The sequence below is a fragment of the Melanerpes formicivorus genome, unplaced genomic scaffold, assembly GCF_026170545.1.
Source record: "Melanerpes formicivorus ecotype bairdi unplaced genomic scaffold, bMelFor1.0.p_v2 SCAF_2, whole genome shotgun sequence".
NCBI classification, from domain to species: domain Eukaryota; kingdom Metazoa; phylum Chordata; class Aves; order Piciformes; family Picidae; genus Melanerpes; species Melanerpes formicivorus.
The window spans coordinates 39,925,212-39,941,118 of record NW_027142354.1 but is presented as its reverse complement, the minus strand read 5'-3'; the positions used below and the strand labels follow the sequence as shown (position 1 = coordinate 39,941,118).

The 15,907-nt window shown below is 40.7% G+C and overlaps 1 protein-coding gene across 1 annotated transcript in view; it reads right to left on the bottom strand.

Moving 5' to 3' along the window:
- The window catches only part of GLP1R (glucagon like peptide 1 receptor), a 112,707-nt gene that overhangs the window by 11,865 nt on the left and 84,935 nt on the right, over window positions 1-15,907 (bottom strand). Inside the window, exons 8-11 of the mRNA XM_068157564.1 lie at window positions 11,044-11,104; window positions 6,864-6,933; window positions 5,732-5,820; window positions 699-837 (exon numbers count right to left, since the gene is read on the bottom strand). Coding sequence (XP_068013665.1) covers window positions 699-837; window positions 5,732-5,820; window positions 6,864-6,933; window positions 11,044-11,104 — 359 coding nt within the window. The remainder of the gene's footprint in view (window positions 1-698; window positions 838-5,731; window positions 5,821-6,863; window positions 6,934-11,043; window positions 11,105-15,907) is intronic.

Here is a 15,907-nt window from a genome sequence, read left to right as displayed (position 1 = left end):
TATGCCTCAAAGCAGGTGATCTTAGGAAAAAGGAGTTACTATTTGCTTCAACCTGTTATTTTTTTTCTAATGATTCCTTTCCTAATCTTTTTCCTTAACCTGGTTGCAAGTTATAAACATTAGTGAGCAATTCACAGTGATCTTAAATACAGCTCTGTACTTGATAAATGGGGAAGGGGTAAGGTAAGCAAGAAAATGGGGGAAATAATGATGCCCTTAGACAAGGAGACTCTTTTGAAATGCTCTTACTGTAGGCAAAAGCTAAATAAACGTCACAGTAAAGCTACCTCCTCCTCCTCCTCACACAGCTACCTCTCACAGCACATATTCCAAAGAGTATCAGAAACACTGCAGAAAACACAATATTTGCTTAAAGCAGTGCCATTATACAATTACAGGAAATTACATTATTGCCTAGAGAAGTCCCATAGGAAATAGATATTAATAGTTGGATAGGAATACTAGTTTATTGTGGTATATTTAAGATGTTGAAAATAAGACTGTGTCACACTTAACATCTAAGTTGGCTATTAAAAACCAGTCCTCATACTTTCCCTTCCACTGTCATAATCCTGTGATATCCAGTGCTAAATTGAGAAATATAAAGTACAGGGAATATGCAACTAATGAGAGAGAAAGCAGGTGCTCAAACAGCAGTTGCAAATATCTTATCCACATGGCCATAGAGTGAGCACTACCTGGAAAGAAGCAAAGGAGAGTTCAGTAAAAAGCTTCACAAAGCGCAGCATCCCTCTGGCATGCTCATCAGTAATAAAGGCAAAGATGACCTCATGGGTCCCCAGCAGTGGGATCAGAGTCAGTGTAGACTTGGCCAACCTAAGATCACAAAGAGAAAAAAAATGGAGGTGTTTAGGAGGAGACTTGATAGGGTGTTTGGTTGCATGGTGTAGTTGATTAGATGGTGTTGGACGATAGGTTGGATGTGACGATCTTGAAGGTCTCTACCAACCTGGTCTGGTCTATTCTGTTCTGTTCTATTCTATTCTATTCTATTCTATTCTATTCTATTCTATTCTATTCTATTCTATTCACCTAGAAAATCTTCCAAACTCAGGCCAGGTGCTTTCTTGTACCTAAGACATTTTCCTGTGCATCCCTTTGCCCCACCTCTAAGTAGGGAAGATGACCAAAACCTACCTTGTTAAGAGCCTGAAAGATACAGTTTATTAATAATAGGAATCTTTAAAAAACTATCTTGGCAAAAGGAGAAGTACATGCTATTCCCTCCCACCTCTGTGCTGTGTTAGATCCTCAAATCATTTTAAGTAACTGTTACTGCAGAACACTTTGTTAAAGCAGTTAAACTGTCCTAAAGTGAGTGATGACTGCATGATTTAAATGGCAAGTTCAATGACACAGCAAAGGAAAAAAAGACAAACTAATCTAAAATAAAGGATTTTTTACCCATGAGAGAGCAATACTCAGGAATGCAACCACAGGAAAATATTCACAAGATTGCTGCTCTACCCTCTTTCAACTGACATACATGTTATCCACCCAACAAGATAATGGAAGATGCTTGAGCCTCACATGAGAGTCCATAGGGCTATCATGCACCACAGAACCTAGCTACATCTCACAACAATCTATTACAATTCAGTAGATACAAACTCACTGAACTAGCAGGTCTGTCAGTACTTGCTAAATCTTGTGTGCTCTAGGGCTGTTGGCGGCTATTCTGAATCATGTAATCATTCAGGTTGGATGGGTCTGTGGTCCAACTCCAGTTATTCAGGCCTGTGTCCAGCCAACTTCTGAATATCTCCAAGGTCCTCCACAGCCACTCTTTCAGTGACAAACCACTCTCACTGTGAATTTTTTATCACCTCTGATATGCAATTGGAATTTATCTTGCTGTAACTTGTGATCTCTGCCCCTGGGTCTTTCAGTATGAACCTTCAAAAAGACTCCAGCTCCATCTACTGAATAATCACCATTAGTTAGCGTGACACTGCAATTAAATCCTTGCTTAGTCTTCTGTTCTCTAGACTGAATAACCAGTTTTCAGTACCTCTTTCCTTGCTGCCCAGTCCAGCCACTGAACTAGCTCAGTGCAAAACTGATGCACAGGACATTGTTTTTATTGTATGGGGAAACTCAATCTGGACTCTAGAAGCAGTTTCATAAGTGCTGAATGGAGGGGATCAGTCACCCCCTGGACCTTTTGGATATGTTCTTCCTAGTGTGGACTGGTATGCAGCCAGCATGTGCTGTCACAAGGGCACACTGAATTGAGTTCTACCTGTTGCTCTCTAGCATCCCTGGGTCATCTGTAAAAGTGCCTTCTCTCTAGTCAATGACCATCCTGTACTGCCGCAGAGGGATTTTACATACCACAGGCAAGGCTCTTGTCAGCTCATCCACTGTCCTGCCAATGTCCTTCATATACAAGGACCAAGAGATAGTGAATCAAACCAACTATTGTAATTAAACATTTTACACATACAGGTAAGCAGAAATGCAGCTCTCTAGTGGATGTAAGCAGACCACTGCATCAGGGGATAGGGAGCCTTTTTAAGCGTGCAGCTTACCAGAAAGTTTCATGACAGAGGCTCTGCTCCACCACTACCTGCCTGAGATAGAGGTAGAAGTGGGAGACAGACACTGCCTTGTTTAAACAATAGTGCAAGTGTGTAGCAATCCCCTAGCTCATTTAAGGAATGCTAATGGTTCTAGATGGGATACTTGGACCTTAAACAGGAAGCCATGCAAATTCCTATGAAAAGGCTTTCTGAGTAATTAAGACCTCCCTAAAGAAAATCCTTTTGCTGAGTACTCCAGTTCTGTAGAGAAAAGGGATTTGCAGCTACACTGAACAGTGAGCTCTTCTCTTCATCAAAGGAATGGGTGAAGAAAGGATTGGCCTAGGAGCAAAACACTTTCTTTCTTTCTATACACAAACATATCTAAACTGGTGACTTTCTTGGACACCTAGATTGGTCCTTTTTTAAAAGAACACATTCCAACATGGCAGGTCTGTATTCCCTCCACCCAAAATCTTTTCCAGTGTCTTTGAGCAGAAAAGAAGGGGGAGAGAAAAGAAATTACAATACAGCAATCATTGACTACTAATCTTGTTATCATCAGGAAACTGAAAACTTCTGGATAAAAGGCTTCCTCAAAGTTTCTGGCTGTCACCACCAACTTTGAATGAGCCACCAAGACGATAACCTTTATCAGGGAAGAAGGCTCTGTTGCCGGTTAAATCCTTTTCTGACAAAGCCTGTTTACACAGCAGAGTTTTGAACAAGCAACATGTAGAAATGAATAAACATGCATGTCTGAGAAATGGCTCACCTGCATTAAACCTTCCTGCTGCTTGCAGAAATCATGAGGCCAAGGGCTTTCTCCCTTGACAGGATAAATTTACAGCTAGATTTCCAAAAGGCTTCTATCCATCACAACTGGAAAATTCCCCCTCTTCCACCACAGCAAATTTTACCTTGGCAAATAAAGGTCTTATATACATTTAAAAGAAGTATGGAAGCAAAATCTACAACTCATTAAAATAAGTCCTTTTGCTCTGCCTTGAGCTCTAAATACACATTAGGATTTCCAGACTTCCTTGTGAGGTAAAGAAAGTGGGTAACATAAAAGGCAACCCCATTCTGTGATAAGAGCACACCAAAAAAGTGCTGTTTCGAGAACTCCAGCATTGAAATACTTAACTTCAAACTAGACCAACAGATCAAAACCTGAAAAATAAATCCTTCACATTTCTGTGATAAACCTGACATCTCGCTCTTGAAACATTCTATGCATTAAAAATTGAAAGTCTGTCCCAATAAGAAGAGAGTGAATGAATCACAGAATCACCGAATGCTGGGGCTTGGAAGGGATCTCTGGAGATAGAATAGAATAGAATGGAATGGAATGGAATGGAATGGAATGGAATGGAATGGAATGGAATGGAATGGAATGGAATGGAATAGAATAGAATAGAATAGAATAGAATAGAATAGAATAGAATAGAATAGAATAGAATTAACCAGGTTGGAAGAGACCTTCAAGATCATCGTGTCCAACCTATCATCCAACACCACCCAACCAACTAAGCCATGCAACCAAGCACCCTGTCAAGTCTCCTCCTGAACAACTCCAGCGATGGTGACTCCACCACCTCCCTGGGCAGCCTGTTCCAATGGGCTATTCTATTCTATTCTATTCTACTGCATCCAACTCTGGAGACCCAAACACAAGAATGACATGGATCTGTTGGAGGGTCCAGAGGAGGGCTACAAAAATGATCAGAAAGCTAGAGCACATCTCTTATGAGGACAGGCTAAGGGAACTGGGTCTTTTTAAGCTGGAGAAGGCTCTTGTGAGACCCTGTGGTGGCCTTCCAGTACCCACTGTGGGCCTATGGGAAAGATGTAGAGGAACTTTCTATAAGGGCATTGTGGTGAAGGTACCATATGCCCAGAATTATGCCCCAAATACTGTAGAACTTGGCCCAACATGTTTGGCCAAGGCCCCCTTCCACCCTCCTTTCCAGAGTGGGTACTCAGCCCAGAGCTGCGGAGGACAAAGACAGATGGCAAAACCAGCCCCAGCTTGCATTATAAGGGGTAAACAGCAACATCCACCCATTGCATGGGATGCTCATGCTACTGCCAAGTAAGGGCATAATTCTAGCTTCACACTTTCTATAGGCTAAAGCTATGTGTTTGAGATTGCCTGCTGGCCAAATCCAGCCTCAAGAAACCTACAAGTATTAACCCAACTTGTAAGCAAGTTACTCTCTTTGCCCTAGAAGAGAACTGAATAAGAACTGGCAAGAGCAAGAAGCAATACTCAAAAGGACCAGTCTTGATTTTCATTGAAGGTAAAGCTTTTATTTCTATCCCTCATATTATTTTTTATTTTTTAATAAGAATAGGACAGGAGAGAATATTTCATTAGAAAGGGACCTATACTGCTATCTGAATGCCTCAAATACTGACAGTCTTGGGGCATTGACCTCCTTTCTTTCTTTCTGGAACCCTGTTCCAGGGTATGCCCATCCATTTCAGTAAAGAAATGTTTCCTCATATCGAGCCTAAACTTCCCCTGCCACAGCCTTGAACCATTCCCATGTGTCCTATCACTGGAAGCCAGGGAGAAGAGCTCAGGACCTTCCTCGCCATTTCCCCTCCTCAGGAAGCTGTAGAGAGCAATGAAACAAACTCTGAAAGAGCACGACAGAAAACAGATTCCTTCACAAAAAAAGTTTCTCTTCATTTTCAAATCGCATCTGCCAAAACATGCTCAGCTTGAGTGAAATTTCAGCTTGGGTAGTGCTGCTGGAAAGTAAAACTCTCCCCAGCCTTTTAATAAGCAAGTCAACTTGAGAGAAACTAGCATATTGTGTGGCATATGGTACAGATCCATGCTACAACACACTCACCAGCAGTCACTAAAGAGACAGAAAAGTGAAGCAGCTTGGCTGTGGCAATTCCATTTTCTTTTGCAAGTACCGAAAGCCCAAGAAGGGCTTATGGGATAAAGTCTTCTGTTCACCTGTAACACAGATGAAATGCCTACCCTAGCTTTGCCAGGAGGGTTTTCTGAGGACTGTCCAAGCAGTCATACTAATGTGAGGCATGACACTTGTGTGTTACCCAAGGCCTGAGATTTTTAACCACCTTTGCTAATCCATTCCTTTCATGCACCTCCTAGTTTACTTCCATTCTGATGGGCATGAAAAGTGTCAGACCACTGCACGACATACCTGCATTTTATGTCAGTTTTGCACATCAAATTAGCTTGTAGCTTGGAGATGATGATGCATATAACTCTTATGAAGATCAGGAAATTTACCTGGAGAAATCAAAAAAGCATTTATATCATCATGAAGAAACGTGTGCATAAGTGTTCAAAGAAGATAGTTTGTGTATGCATGTGTAGATTCTTGTGCAGCCTACTACTTTGCAGCTGCAGAATTTGCCAAGGAACCCAGCTCCTTGCTAAGGAATTCTATTGTACCGGATTCTCTGTGAATGCACAGGTCACCTTTGAAAAACACAGGCAGTTCACTAAAAAAAAAGCAGAGGAGCAAGCTTACATCTCTGGGGAGTGAGAGTAAAGGTATGGGCTGTCCTGTTTTCCTAGTCTGGAAGGCTGAGACTGACAGAATCACAGAATCACCAAGGTTGGAAGAGACCTCAAAGATCATCAAGTCCAAACTGTCACCACAGACCTCATGACTAAACTATGGCACCAAGTGTCACATCCAGTCCCCTCTTGAACACCTCCAGGGATGATGATTCCACCACCTCCCTGGGCAGGCCATTCCAGTGGCTAACAACTCTCTCAGTGAAGAACTTTCTCCTCACCTCCAGCCTAAACTTCCCCTGGTGCAGCTTGAGACTGTGTCCTCTTGTTCTGGTGCTGGTTGCCTGGGAGAAGAGACCAACCCCCTCCTGGGTACAACCTCCCTTCAGGTGGTTGACACAGTATTGTGGCAGCAGAATGTGGCATTTCTGCACAATACCACACAATTTGTTGTTCTTCTGTTGTCCAGTATCTGGAATATTATCCTCTACCTCCTTGTACTACCTGTTACAGCTTTCTGCACAGGGGATTTAATAGGATTGCTACAGCATGCTGTTCTGTTATCATGTGCTGCTGCTACAACGTGACAGTATGTGGCCAAATTAAACAAACAAAATGCCAGCTGTGAATTCCAGTGACAGAAACCAATTTGGTTTCATAAAGACATTTCTGAATTAAAATGTCACCACCCTCAAAGTTTATTAGCCTTTGGACAAACACAACAGTCATGTGCACATCTGCTCTTTGTACTATATCATGTCCTGTTCTCATGGAAGTCTGCCAACTTGTTGCACATGTCCCATACTCACCCCAATAGCGATGAGAATAGGCAGTCTGATGATCAACCAGTAATTCATGTTATAGTTTCTGGTCCAACAACTAGAAAGATGGCAAAAAGGAGGAGACAAGAAGAAAAAGCTTCAGTACATTACTACAATCTTCAACTTTTCATTCTGTCACAGTAATGCAGATAGAAAACAAATACTGAGGACTGGATACCAGGAAAGCACATCATGCTGACATGGAAACAGATGCAGTCACTTCTTAGAAACACTGAATGCTTTGTACTATTGCAGCTATTATAATCCAACTGGATAATACTCACTCACTGGCCTTTCTTGCCCACTAATGGCTAGCTCTTCTCCACAATTTGCTTTGAGTTATCATCAGTTAATTGTGAAGATTTATTCCATTAAAACCAATGTCAAATTTGTCATGTGGCTGAAATGAGAAAAGGGGAAGCCTGTCTGAGTCAGACCTCTCCTGCGTGGTTCCTGCCCTTTCTGTATTATATTTTTATTATTCTTGAGTCTCCAATTTCCAATCCTTTTATTTAACTGTTCTTTATCCTATTACCTACCATCTCTTTTCTCATATCAATATTTAGTTCAGTCAGCTACTTTATTTGTTCTTATTCTCAAAAAGGACCTACTAATTTCAACTAGGAGAAGGCAACTAAGTCAGCAAACTCCCAATTCCTTCAGTGTGTATGCACAGGTTTTAGGGCCAAAGGGAGTTTTAAAAGTTGTAAGGAAGTGAAGTTGGCCAACTGAGCCTTCTGCCAAGTAACATGCTGCAGGCAAGAGAATACTTAATTTTCCCCATAAGTCTCATCTTAGCTTTTTAAATTCCTGTATCCTTGAACAATATTAGATAACTATCACAAGAGAAGTGATGTCTGAAAGCCACAGTCTAGGATCACTGGTTCAAAGTGAACACTAGTTCTTTTAGGTCCCACTCTGGCCAGAGTCACCCACCTCCACCTGTATGATGTGCCACATGTGCACAATGGCCCAGGTGCTGGTGGGCAGTGTTTGCATGCCACTTCACTTGTTACTACAGCCACATCAATCTTGATATTTCTATAACATAACTTTGTTAGCCTCCTGCCATTTTGCTCATCACTACTCAAAAGCAATAGTTAGTGAAGCCAGCTTGTTTCTGAGCTACACACGCTATGAAACAAACTCTGAAACAGCACTACAGAAAACAGATTCCTTCATAAAAAAGGTTTCTCTTCATCTTCAAATCGCATCTGCCAAAACATATATATGCTCAGCTCAGCTTGTGTGAAACTTCAGCTTGGGTAGTGCTGCTGGAAAGTAAAACACTCCCCAGCCTTTTAATAAGCAGGTCAACTTGAGAAGAACTAGCATATCGTGTGGCATGTGGTACAGATCCATGCTACAACAGACTCACCAGCAGTCACTAAAGAGACAGGAAAGTGAAGCAGCTTGGCTGTGGCAATTCCATTTTCTTTTGCAAGTGCTGAAAGCCCAAGAAGAGCTTAAGATTTCATTTTTCCTTTCAATTTAATTTAAATGTAATTCAGGATATGATTGCAACCAGCAGCCTCACAACTTACAATTCAATTGTATTTTAGATACTGGAGAACTGAGGTGTACCTATTGTGCACCACCAGCGTACCCCAGCTGGAATTTGAGTAACAGAACTAATTCTTAATTGGTATGTGTGACTAGAGGAGAGCTTCATGGAGCTTTTGAAATTAATTTTATTTGAACCCCTCAAGATCAACAGGGTAATAAGCACGGCTGGAATTTCTGACTAGCTGCAGTGGAAACAGGCAATTTTAAAATCTCTTGATGGTGACAGAGGCTGAGAAATGATTCTTTACATTAACTTTGCTAAAATTATGCATCCATTAATTTGCTTCCTATAGGAAAGAGCAGTTTTAGCCATTTAAAAATTTATACAAGTATGTTCAACTTAAAGAAAAAAAGAAGAATCCATTAGAGCCACATTAAAGCATCGCTGCTATTAAAGTGTCCAGAAAACAAAACTGATAGATTTGTATATGATTTCTTGTCCATTTGTGCTTTCTGGAATTGCCACACTGATAAATACACCCTCTATTGTGCTCAGGATCTGTCCCTGCAGTTCAGCACCACTCAGAAGATGCTTGGCAACTAATAACCTCAGAGCTGGCCATGAGGAATTGGCCCAATGAAATAAATGATCCTGGGAAGTTTCTGCCTTTTTTTAACCAATCCATTATTCTTGTTCCAGAAGTGAAAACATTGAATTTTTACCTTGAAGAGATACAACTGAGTGGCTCAGTTTTTAAAAAAGCCTGTAGCCTAACTATCTTTCTGCCACAATTAATTCCAAATAAGAAAGAAAACTGTGTAAGCATCACTTCTTTTTGGTGCCATCTAATGAGTAAGAACTACAGCTTGCCTTTCATTGTATTCATAATCTAGACAACGACTTTTTCAATAGCTCACCTTTTAAAACAGTAACTGCTTTCTAAACACTTGCACATGCATTAGAAAAAGGAGCCAGTCTGGAAGTAAGTCTTGCAGGATCCAGTCCTTCATTCAAATGGCTATCTTCATAGGGCTGCCTCAAATTCCCAGCCCTGACCACATTTACTTCCAGTTATTCCTCACAGCTAGGGAAGTAGTTAAGTCACAAATGAAATTTACAGCCCACTGCACATCCATGGTGACAGGGTTATGGCAAACAGCATGAAAGATCTCCCTGGCTGCTCCAGCAAATGCCTGCCCAAGGCATAGAAATCTTGCCTTTCAGAGGAGCTGCTGGTTCTTTATTGCTGTATTTTACAAATATTTATACAAGATTTAGAAAATTCAATAATGTGCAAAATTGCCCCTTTTTACGTCTGCTGAAGGCAGTGAGTGTCAGTTTTCCTTAATAGAAAACATAAATTGTCTCTGAGCACCACATAATGTAGGAGGCTCAGCATGAGCACTTTGAATACATTTTCTGCACCAAGATATGGGAAGATATGGCCAAGGAATGTCACCTTTCAGAGGCCACATATTCTCTATTCCCATAATTTCAAAAAAATGTGCCATACACACCAGTATGGCCACAATCTTACTACAGAATGTTATCAGTTCAGCCCTGAGGTCAGAAAATCCTAGAATTGTGCAAGCCTGAAAAGGCAGTTGTTTGTTTTGTTTTGTTTTGTTTTGTTTCACAGTGCTAAGAAAAAACAAAACATAAATTAAAAAAAGGTTCTTAAATACTCAAAAATATCAGAAAAAAACCCACAACTAAATCTGTGATGGCTCAGATTATAGTGAATTTTCACACTGGAGCATCTCTTCAGCAAGGATTATGTCTGGAGGGAAAAATAGGCGGGAGGGGGAGGGAGGGAAGGAGAAAGGACCATCTGTGAAAAGTGGTGGCTCAATTGTTTAGAAATTAAGAATGCCACCTAATAGTGCATTTAAAATAAAATGGAAATAGCATAAAATTATTTTTTTCATCAAGAAGAAAGCTACCCAAATACTCCCAGGCAGTCACTGTCACTGAGAACACGAAGCTACATTCTTCCTTTTTTTTAAGCAAACAAAATCCAAACAAATAAACAAACTACAAAGCTGTTTGGTACACAATACATACAGACAGTTTTTTGGAACAGTCATGATGGTAAAAGTGGAAAATGATTATGTTGTGTTTGGTAGCAGTCTTGTGTGTGATACAGTTGACTTCAGCAAGACTAATGTAATTAGACAGAGAATATGTCTTTGTTTTAAGAAGATTTAAACAATGGAAGCTTTGACAAGAACAGGCAATCCTATCTCTCCTGCTGGGCATAAGCTAACCACTACAAATTGCAGGCAGAATCCTATGGGAGGGTTTTGCCTTCCTCTGAAGCACAACTGCAAAGGCTGCTGCCAAAAGCACAATATCAGGAGTGGTCTTGGTTAGGTATGATGACTTCTACTGTTGATACTGTAACTACCAAAAACCAAAACATACCTTTGCTTGACCTGTAAAAGGATAGATTTATTCAGACATGCAGAAAATTCTGATCAGAAAGAAAAGTATGCTCCTTTCTGAAATGTTATGCAAGACCTTCAGACAAAACAAAAGCAATTACGTGAGGTTTCAGCACATTGCCAAAGCAAACCACACTGAACAGAAAGCAAACAATGACCTGCTGGTGCACACATACAGCACAAATGAGACAGCTCGAAAAATCAGAACTAAACCAACCCCTCATCTTCATAAAGGTACTTGACAGCTCCCCAGAGGATAACAAACAGCATTGGCACACCTGGGAAGAGAGGAGATAACGTTGACACTGGCATTATGAGACAGGGAAAAGCAGAGAGAAGGGCAAACCCCCCATGTAATGAGGAGAAATGATTAACTAAGGGCAGGGTTGAAGCTTCTACCTGGTTCAGAAAGCTGTCAATGGCTAGAGGAGGAATCTAACCTTCAAGCAATGAATACAAGTAACTCATTTTGCCTGGGCTCCCACCTAGGGCCTAAACAGGCATGGAAAAACGAACAACAGAGCACCACCCTCCTACCTGGCATAAACCGACCATTCCATGGAAATTTTCACAGATAGGAACAAACTTTCTGGAAGCATTGCTAGCCTCTGTATTCATGCAGAGGAAAGCACAGTGCACTCTGACCTAAACATTTGCATCCATATTTCTGCTTGTGGGTCTGCTACACTGTGTTCAGGAAGCACCAAGCTCAGACTCTTCATCGGTATCAGGCCTGCAGCACACTCAGCCCCATGTACCCCCAGGAGCAAAGGGAGATGTCAGCACACAATACATAGCAAGTGTGGACAAGCTGCCTTGCCGAGAAGTCCCAAGTTTGGGCTGTGGTACTGGCATGGGCCTGCGTGGCTGCAGCAAAACCAGGAGATGCATCTGGTCTTGAGAAGAGGCTTGGTCCCACACTTGCCTAGCAGTGCGCATGCTACAGTTGGTCACTTATCAGGAGCATAAAGGGAAGACAGGAAAGCCAAATAAGTTTGCAGTCACTGTTTGCTTTACAATGTTAAAGACTCTAAAGTAAATTTCTTTCAATTATGAAATGTCTAGGTCTTGAAAAATAGTTTTGAAGTGCATCAACTAACCAGTACTTGGTACAAGGAATATCAAAAAAGCCCACAAGGAACGAGAGCAGCTTGGGGAAAATTCTGACCAAGGATGGATTGAGATGGTCTAATGCCTTTGCCTACCTCCATGCTGTATGTGCATTGTACAGAAAGGGAAGCAACATTTAATGTGCTTTGTTATTGCATTCTTAAGAAGCAATATGGTAAGGGACCATATGAACATCAGTGTGCAGGAGTAAGCACTTTATGGGGCAAATACACAGTTCCTGATGGCAGAAGTCACAAGGAAATCATTGATTTCTTGCACTGCAAATCTGTAGGGGGTAAAACCCTTCTTTCCTGAGCTGTATTCTTCTCTACTATAAGAAGAGCTAAATCCTACAGACACAAAAAAACCCCAACCCAGTGATTCTCCTTAATCAGATTGGTTTGGGTTTTTTTGTTCTTTAATTTTAAATCTAAGATATAGGCTGAGCTCTTAGTTCTTTCAGGTTTCAATTTTTTTTTTTTTTTTTTTTTTTTTTTTTTTTTTGCATACAGAAAGTCCCAACACTGATCTTTTCCCAGATTAACTGACCACAGAAAGGTCTAAGAATTCTGACAATCTTAACATCTACTTCGGTCTACACTGCGTCACTGCTGAAGATGCCAGAAACTGCAACAGCCTGCTCCTAATAGCCTCTGCCAGGTTAGTTGTTGCAGAATGATAATTGACCAAAAATCTTTGAAGACTACATGATGATTATGAGATCTGTCAAGTGTATAAGGAAATAAGTAAGCCAACAGCTCAAGCTAATAAAGTTCAGTTTCAAATGGCATAGGACATGGCTATCCTGCAGAGGATAATAAGGACGTATTCTGAACACAGCATTTAGGACTGATGAGTTTCCATATGAACTCATATTTCAGGTGTAATCTGACATGACTGTTTTCCATGTGGTGAGAAGTCTGACCTCTGAGATAATCAGGCAAACAAATCAGAGAGATACTACAGCAGAACTCAAATCCTCCTCTCTATCTCAGAAACCATCCAGCATGGTCTAACTTGATCTACTGCTTGATGTATGAATGCAAGAAGTATGTGATGAGGAACTGAAAGAAGTGATAAATAAATACACGTAGATATAGAAAGAGTAAGAGCATTGAAGATGTGAGAAGAGAAAGATGAATTTTTTTCTTTATAAGTAAGGAAAAGCATGAAAGAGTTGAATGTAGAAGGCAAAGAGTAAAGAGAATTAAGATAAGCTCCTGACAGATGCATTTCCTACCAAGATCAACCTGGACACTAAACCTATTTTCACATCTTTGTCTGAAACACACTATCCATTTGAAAACAGACAGAAAGTGGTCAGAGCAATGAACGCACCCTGTTGCTACACTGAATTCATACTGGGCTTCAGAAGGTATTTTTCTTACTGGCTCCGTTCCTTTCAATTCCCTGCTATCAGGATGTAGATTTGGAAAACCTAGCCAGGCTTCCTGCCTTTAATAGCTTCATTCCCTCACAGTATTCTTCCTTAGAGTAAGTCTGGATTGGCATGCCTGGGAAAGAAGGGGACTTTTTAAAAATTATTTTATGGTAGTTCCCCTGCTACAAGTATACTTGGGCATAAAATCGTTACAAAAGCTCAGAAAATGTTTATCTTTGAATTAGAATTTTCTTCTTAGGCTTTGGTGCTGAAAATTATCTCCTGTCATTCTTCTTGCCTGAATGTCATACAGCCACTGTGGGGTGTTGCTGTTATTTCCCTATTCCTTTCTCCCCCTCACTTCTGAATGTGAACAGGTCTCTTTTCCACTAAAAGCTGCTGAAAGATGCATACAGCAAGGTTAAGAGAACAAACTGCTCTTCTCTGGAGACCACTTTGTGCAACACAGATACAGCTGCTTGAAGTCAATGTCAAGTCTAATGAGTCTTCACTTGGGCTCATGATGAACACTGAGTTGGTGTCATGGTCACCCTGATTAAGAGCAGCTTTCAAACCCTGAGAAACAAACAAACAATAAAGTAGTATTTTTAATCTCTGTAGTTACGTTGTTCTCTTTTCCTCCTGCAATTTTTTTTTCCCTCTCTTGAAGGTGAAATCCATGGTCAAGGATTAGTTTTATGAATAGAATAGACTAAACCAGGTTGGAAGAGATCTTTGAGATCACTGTGTCCAACCCATCATCCAACACCATCTAATCAACTAAACCATGCAACCAAGCACCCCATCCAGTCTCCTCCTAAACACCTCCAGTGATGGCAACTCCACCACCTCCCTGGGCAGCACATTCCAATGGGCAATCACAGTGCCCATGAAGAATTTCTTCCCAACATGCAGTCTAAACCTCCCCTGGTGCAGCTTGAGATTGTGTCCTCTTGTGTCCTCTTGCCAGGGAGAACAGACCAGCCCTCACCTGCCTACAAGCTCCCTTCAGGTAGTTGTAGAGAGCAATAATATGCCTCAGGAACAAAGTACCAAGTGCCAGCAATGTATAGCAACAGATTTTTTTTTGTTTTAATATTTTCCCCCCCTAGAAGCAATACTGACTATCTGAATCAACATTCTGTTTAGCTGCTGTGCTGACTTCCAGATTGAAGGGGACAGCTCATCTACATGTTCTTTTACTAGTGTATTAAGAATTTCATTTGTTGATTCTGCTGGTGTTTCTGCTTTGTTTCTCCCTGCCCCACCATCAGCTTTGAGAAGTGCATAAGCCACTACTTTTGCATACTTTTTAGGAACAATTCATTAACAAAACAAAGGGTCAGGGGATCACATCAACTCTGAGAATCAAATTAATATTTATTTTTGTAAGACTCTCTCAACTCTAACAGGAACCTGCTGTCTGTATGAGGCCTCAGCATTATGCTGAGGCTATCATGCTCCTGGGGAAAAAAATATTCTGAGCATTGCATACCGCAGAAAGGCAGCTGGTGAGGCACCCAAGCACCCCAATAAAAATCACCACTGGAAAACAGCAAGAAAGAAACCAAGACAATCTTTATATCTTCCTACTTGCTAGAGACAAAACTGTTATCTGATATAATTCATCTGAGAGCACCCAAATAGAAAATGCTTTTGTGTTTGAAGATGGAGAATCACTGGCAAGATTTGTACATGTAGCCATGGTTGGAATCACAAGAAACTGTACAGATGAGAACTGAATGTCACCAGCAGAGCTTTTCTAGGATGTCTGGACGAAACACATCTATACAGTGCCGATTCTGGCACTGGCACTCATTTCCACAAATTCATCCATAAACTCAAAACACAGTAGTATAACTGTTGTTGTGAGGGAGAAATAAAACCAAAATAGCATCTTCTGGGTCTGCCTTCTCCTTTTGCAAGAAACAAGCTCTCACTAGAAGTTATTAAAATGAAAACCATCCCATACCTTACTTCTAAACCAAAACTATACTTTTCAGGATTTGTTTAGGTATAGTTTTACTCTAATTCCTTTTTCATTTCCTCTCATGACCCCTGTCAGCACTTCAGGACAGTTCCCCAGCCTTTAAAAAAAAAAATCTCTGAAATGAGGCTATTATTATAACATACATAGTCCCAATGTTATACATGATGCTGTCCCTTTTGTTGTGTGTCCCTTAAATAACAATCATGTGAGATACAGCACTTTAAAACTCTCCAGCAGGAAACTGCCACTAGTTGTATTAATTTATTCCTTTATGTATCACTGTTGGGTAGAACTGAGTAATTCACGATTGCCATTTATATGCATTTTACCAGTCAGCTAATTTGCCAGAATATTCATAGATGGCAGATTCATAGAGCGAGGACAGTCAAACAAAGTCAATGTTCAAAGTAGTATCTGTGAAAACACTTGTAGTGTTTACTTGGATTTACTTTCAGCTTTCCAAAAGTCACCTGATTTCCACCAAAAAGGGACGGGGGAGAAGAGGAAGTGAGAGAATGCAATAATCATTCCAAAACCAGGATTAATCCTGAACAGTAATGTATTTTCAGGCTAACTGGGCAGTGAAAGAGTCAAAGCTTT